At 42.0% G+C, this 6,144-nt stretch overlaps 1 protein-coding gene across 2 annotated transcripts; it reads left to right on the top strand.

The window, feature by feature from the left end:
• Positions 1 to 754: 754 nt before the first annotated feature.
• On the top strand, positions 755 to 4,417 carry Rnase10 (ribonuclease A family member 10 (inactive)). Of its 2 annotated transcripts, XM_013157336.2 has the most exons (3): positions 755 to 871; positions 985 to 1,076; positions 3,532 to 4,417. In XM_013157336.2, exon 3 carries the CDS (start codon positions 3,537 to 3,539, stop codon positions 4,185 to 4,187), a length of 651 nt encoding a protein of 216 aa, XP_013012790.1. In that variant the 5' UTR covers positions 755 to 871; positions 985 to 1,076; positions 3,532 to 3,536; the 3' UTR covers positions 4,188 to 4,417. The 2 variants fall into 2 exon arrangements, with proteins under 2 accessions (XP_013012790.1, XP_003474393.3); XM_003474345.5 differs by lacking the exon at positions 755 to 871 and having other exon boundaries at positions 882 to 1,076.
• The last annotated feature ends 1,727 nt before the right edge of the window (positions 4,418 to 6,144 follow it).

The following is a 6,144-nucleotide window of genomic DNA, read 5'->3' as shown; positions in this document are numbered from 1 at the left end:
AAAGAGAGACACACAAGCAAACCATGAAGGTGAAATTCAGAGTCTCCAGAAGTGGCTGGAATTGGTTAGTTTTGTTGTTACTGTAGATTATGAACGTCAGCAAACAAAACACCAACCCAGAAGACACTATACATCACAGAAACTGCCCTCAGATTCCCATTTGAAAACTGCCAGCATAACTAAGTGAAACATTCTCCTAGGCCACCTTGTCTATGTCTACAGAGGATTTTCACAGTGCTTTAATAATTCTCAGAGTGCTTTAAAAAATAGTACCTTACGATGGGAAATTTAGCTAACGAAGTGAACCTTCTTTATGAACATCATAAGTTTTCTGGTTTTATTTATCCAGGTTGTAAGGACTGACAATGACTGTGCTGTTTTGGATAAGCTTTCATCTATGGCAAAATAATATTAGCAAAATGTGCCTGTTCTTAAGGGCAGTGACTCTTGGTTGGAGGATGAAAAGGGAGTGGAGACTGGAGCACTGGGAGAAGGGATAGGTAAAGCATGTGAAAATTTATGATTATTCCAAGCACTTGTTGGAAAACAGGGAAAGCAAAATGAGTATCTTGGAGAGATAACCCAAATAAAGGGTAAAAATCTTCATGTTTCAGAAGTAACAGTAAAGGATTTAAGGAAGTACATGTAGGGAGCATAAAACAACTAGGCTTGAAATTCATGCACAGTCAGATCGTGATAAACCACAAGTTAGTGGGCGTAATTCAAGAGTGGGACATTTGAGTGATGGAATAAAACTGTCTGCAATTTCCTAGACTGGAGACATTTCCTGCCTTGGATGTCTCGATCTGTTTCATTGCCCAAAAAGTCCTACTTCAAAGTGTTTGTGGGAGCAGAAAGGCAAGTTGCTTAAGTGAGTATATTCAGTGCTGGGTGGGAGCAGCAGAGGGGGAGGGGATTTATGAAGTCAGATTGTGTTTAAGAGCACATAGGCCACTAGCAGATGATCATCTTTATGCCAACCAGCATCCAGGCAGTGCTCACAGAGAAGAAAACCCTGGGAAGGAAGAATTTCAGCAACAGGACCCAGGACTCTCTGAAGTTACGTAGGTGTATAGGTAAGTCACGGTGGTGACTGTGCCAGGGAACAACATGGGAAGTCACCTACCTTTAAATTTAAAAATTAACTCTTTTTTTCAACTTTAGAGTTGCAGTGGGGGGCAGGTTTGCTATAATATTAAGGAAGTCCTGAAGGCTCTTTAGCCAGATATATTACTTAAAATTATAAAATTTATTTTTCCCAGTTTGTTTCATCATTTACTTTTTTCCTATCAGTATGCACTCGTTCACACACACATATATCTATATTCCTTGTTGACAATAGGCTTCATACAGCATGCTTCATAATATTTCAGTGTGCATTTTATAGGAGCAAGGATATTCTATTAATCAGGCTACAGTTTTAAATTTTAATATATATAACACTAACATAAAATTTTACTTCCTCCACTGACTATGTTTTAATTTTTCTAATTTTACCAGTTGTATTAGTAGTGTTATTTGTATCTTTTTTCTTTTTTCCTGGTAGAGAAGCCCTATGTTTGATAAAGTGGTGAGATTGGCCTACCAGGACGTAGATGCATGCTCATGGCCTCCACTGTCACCAAGATCTTCATTAGTAAGGAAATTCACAGGACAATGGATTTCCTTTGATTTCATTCTTATTCCACTTATTCCCTAAGAACTCAAACTTTATTAGCATAAATACCTTAGTAATAAGAGGTCTGTGTTTGTTTCTTACCATTGGGACAAAATGTCTGAGCACCACAATCTAAGGGAGGGGAGGGTTATTTTGACTCATAGTTTACATGGGTTCACTCCATGGCTGGTTGGCTGTAAGGCAAAAACAACATGGCAGAACAGCATGGTAGAGAAAAGTTACTCACTGAATGGCAGCCAGGAAACAGAAAGAAAGGGGAGGACCCAGGGATGAGAGTATGTCCTTCCAGGTCACACCCCAGAGACCCACCTTCTTCGACCATGCCCCACTTCTGAGCAGTATACTCAGCTCTGGAGTCATCAGTGGGCCAGTCCACTGATGAGCACAGCATCCGCATGATCCAGTCACCTTCCAAAGCCCTACCTTTGAATATGAAACTTTGGAAGAACACTTCAGATCTAAGCCATCACAAGGTCTTTAGCAGAGGGAGGATTCTGATATGACAACATGTGTCTTTAGCAGGGATCTGAGATGTGAAGTTTGATGTCTTTCCTCCAGCCTCATCTCAGGATTGAGAGTAGAAAAACCTTTCGTATTCATTTATAACTTTTTAGGAAAGGAGAGTAATAGTAATGAGCAAAACTAAGTTTAGGATTTCTTTGTATTCATTTGTCTTTTTTACTATTCTCTTTGGAGACTTCAAAATAATCTCTGGGTTTTTTTATTTTTTATTTGAAAGAAATTAAGACAAAAGAGGACATAACCAAGCAGATCAGATCAGAACAATGCAAGGAATACAGCATTTTACCACAAGACAACCCATGATTACAGTAACTACCATAATGTCTTTTTCTTTGAAATAGTTGAGCATAACTTCATATACGATAGTATCAAACATAACAAAATAGTATAAAAAGGAACACTCCTACACTGTTGGTAGGAGTGTAGATTGGTATAAACACTTGGAGAACAGTCTGGAGACTTCTCAAAAAGCTGGGATTGGAAGTCCCATTTAACCCAGCTATTTCACTTCTAGGTGTATTTCCAGAAGAACTGAAATAATCTCTGTTTAATAATTGATTGGTTTTAGCTGGATGTGGTGGTGTGTACCTGTAATCCCAGCACCTGGGAGGCCAAAGCAGGAAGATTGCCATGAGTTCAAGGCCAGCCTGGGTATACAGCGAGTTCAAGGCCAGCCTGAACTACATGAAGAGCCTGACTCACAATAAATCAGAAAAATGAAGCATTGAAAGGTTTTAAATTCCCTCACTGACCCCTCATCCGTAAATGCATTTCAGGAGCATTTCCCCTGGTTATCTTCCTAATCTTCAGGAGCCACCACTTATTACACAGTAATGGCAGGAAGGGACAGGATAGATGAGGAAGGAGAAGAAACCACTTCCCAGAGCCTCAGGGCCATGGATAGGTACTGGTTAGGAACAGGGCTGCACAGCAGGTGTGAGGAGGATGAACGAGCGAAGCTTCATCTGTATTTGTAGCCATCTCTCATCGCTGGCATTGCCACTTGAGCTCCACCTCCTGTCCGCTCAGTGGCAGCATTAAATTCTCATAGGAGCGAGAACCTTGGTGTGAACTGCACATGCAGTGGCTTTAGATTGTGTGTTTCTTATGAGAATCTAATACTTGATGATCTGAGGTAGTGATCCTTATGCTGGGGAAAGTAATTATTATGTATTGCAAATACATATTATTTAAAACATAGTCTTCTATGAAACTGATCCCTGACGCCAAGGTGGCTGGAAACCACTGTTACATGATGTAGGATGATCATGGTTCCTATGGGAGTCAGTTTTTATCTCAACACCATGTCCTTCTATCCCCCTCTTCTCCAGGCAATATGAAGCTGACCCTGGTACAGATCTTTTTCATCATGCTTCTGCTGCTGCTGGGCCTGGGGCTGGGCCTAGGACTGGGACTGCACATGGCTGCAGCAGTCCTGGAGGACAGTGACCAGCCACTGAATGAGTTTTGGTCCAGTGACTCACAGGACAAAGCTGAGGCCACTGAGGAGGGAGAGGGCACTCCAACCCCAGAAACCCTGGTGCTTAGCAACAAAGCAGTTGTGCAACCTGACTGGCCAGAAGAGACCATCCTCAGTGAAGATGAGGTGGGAGGGGACCCGGCTCTCAAAGCGGAGGTCTCCTTTCAGAGCTACAGAGACTATCTTAGGCTTGACTTGACGGACAGAGAGTGTAACACCCTGATGGCGAACAAAGTGAAACAGCCCAATCAAAGTTGCGTATCTGAGTACACATTCATACACGAGCATCTTCACACAGTCAAAGCTGTCTGTAACAGCCCTGTTGTTCCCTGTGAGCTCAAGGGGGCCAAATGTCACAAAAGCCCTCGTGCTTTTGACTTGACGTACTGCAAGTTGTCTAAACCAGGCCAAGTCACTCCTAAATGCAATTACATAACCTTCATTATGAAAAAGGTTATTCTTATAACCTGTAAGGACATGAAGCTCCATTTAACAGCTATACAATGATGCAACTTATCCTCTTCTTTCTCTACATCTTATTCTCTTTCATTTGCTTCCCCATTTCCATTTTCTCTCATTGTTCTCCCTCCCTCAGGTATCTTGTGGTGAAGGTCCTGAAAAGACAGCCTGTGCTTTATCATTCTCTTGTGAAAATAAAATTCCTTGCCTTATGGGTCATACACTTTGCATTGTGGTCCTGGGAACTGCGGTGGCAGAATAAAGCAAAGATGGCTGGGTTTTCTGCCTCCTTTCTAACCCTTGCCCTGGAAAGGGGTAAGCAAACTGCCGCTCTTGTCCCCATCATGACTGTTGTCATCCGCCTCTTCCTGGTCTGAGTTTACCTTCATGCACGAGTTTAAGGCATTCTTCACCCATCTCCTCCCTGATACCCACCCCGAGCTTCTATGGCAATTACATGAGTCCTAGGTTTTGCACAATTGCACTTCTCTGCTGTGGATGCAAATCTGTTACTGCAGCTAGAAAACCAGGTGGATCAAGTTTCTTTCCCTGAGCTTAAGGGAAAATATGTGGCTAGATGGGGCTGTCTGCTGATAACGTGGTTTTGAGATACAGATCACCAGAGAATTCGTGCTGGGACGAGGATGGTCTTCTTTTCCTTAGCTCTCTACACTGCCATCTTCACCTCTCATCTTTTCTACATGCCTCTTTGCTTTGCTTATCCCCACCCCTTCCTCTGTCCTCCTTTCCTGTTTTTTTTTTAATTAGCATTTTGATCTCCTTCTCTTGATCTTTTTTGCTTATGCTTTGCCAAGTAAGCAGATATTGAACCCTGTCAGAGTCTGGTGCAGGGAGTTAAAGAGAAGGGGAGTCAGGAGAATCAGAAAAAGAGAGAAGAGGAGAGAGAAACAGCCATTTTTCCAAATTAGGATTAAAAACAGAATAGTGATCACTTTAGTTGCTCAACAGAATGAATGATATGAGAGGATATGTCATTCAGCATTATTAAGTAGCACAAATGGGGCTGGGAGACCTCTTCCACTCTCTCCACCCCAGGGCTATTTCTCCTTCTACTGCTCTAAAAAAATAACAAAGATCTTAAAAATCTCTAAAGCCCCAGGCCAGAGCACATACATATCATATATCATAGCCTGACCTTCAGTAACCTTTTTCCCACTCAAACCTCGTCAGGGATTCATACATATAGACTGTATCTCATGTATTTAATCTAATCAGAGCGAACTCTGGGACTCATATGTGTGCTCGGTGCCTCTGAGATGAGTTAGCATCCTGTCAATCACTCCTGTCAGCCTTATCCAGAGACCCAGTGAGAGACCCTGGCTGGAGGGCACATCCTTTACAATGCAAAAGTATCTGCATGTTTTCCATTTTCCTGTCATCCCAACACCACTTTTCTGTTCATGACACATCTTTGTTTCTGCTGTCCCAGACTTGCTCTGAGGACATCTTCCTGTTATAATCAATAAATGTAGCTGCTTTTTCTTTTACCATTGAAGGCACACTTAATGTACATTTGAAGTTCTTTGTTAATCATGCATAAGAGCCATACATATGTCTGTCAAATCCATCACATGTTATTGATATAGGGGATATGAGACAGACCTCCAAACAATGTAAGGTAAATATTACAACTCCTAGCCAGCTGGATGCTGAAACTCCGAGTTCATGTTCTGTGAAACTGAGGAATGAATTCTAGGAACAATGGTGGTTAAGATAGGAAGAATTTATTAAGACAGAGTTAACTTCTGTCTAAGAGCAATGCAAGGGGCCCTGAAAGTGGGTTGCTATTTTTGCCAGGAAGTTGTTGGGTGCAGGGGGACAGTAGGAAGGAAATTCTCAGGCTGTTTTCATTTCAAAGGCCAATTTCTACTCCCTCCCTTGCTGAAACCAAAACAGACCTTGACCTCTTGGGGCCAGCATCTGCACATTTTTTTTCAGATGGATAGGATATTTTTCCAGTAACTTCTCCACCCCTTCATCTGAG

The sequence above is a fragment of the Cavia porcellus genome, unplaced genomic scaffold, assembly GCF_034190915.1.
Source record: "Cavia porcellus strain 051 isolate PalLab524CR breed Dunkin Hartley unplaced genomic scaffold, mCavPor4.1 scaffold_26, whole genome shotgun sequence".
NCBI lineage: Eukaryota > Metazoa > Chordata > Mammalia > Rodentia > Caviidae > Cavia > Cavia porcellus.
Note: the sequence above shows the minus strand (reverse complement) of the source record. Positions and strands in the feature narration are given on the sequence as shown.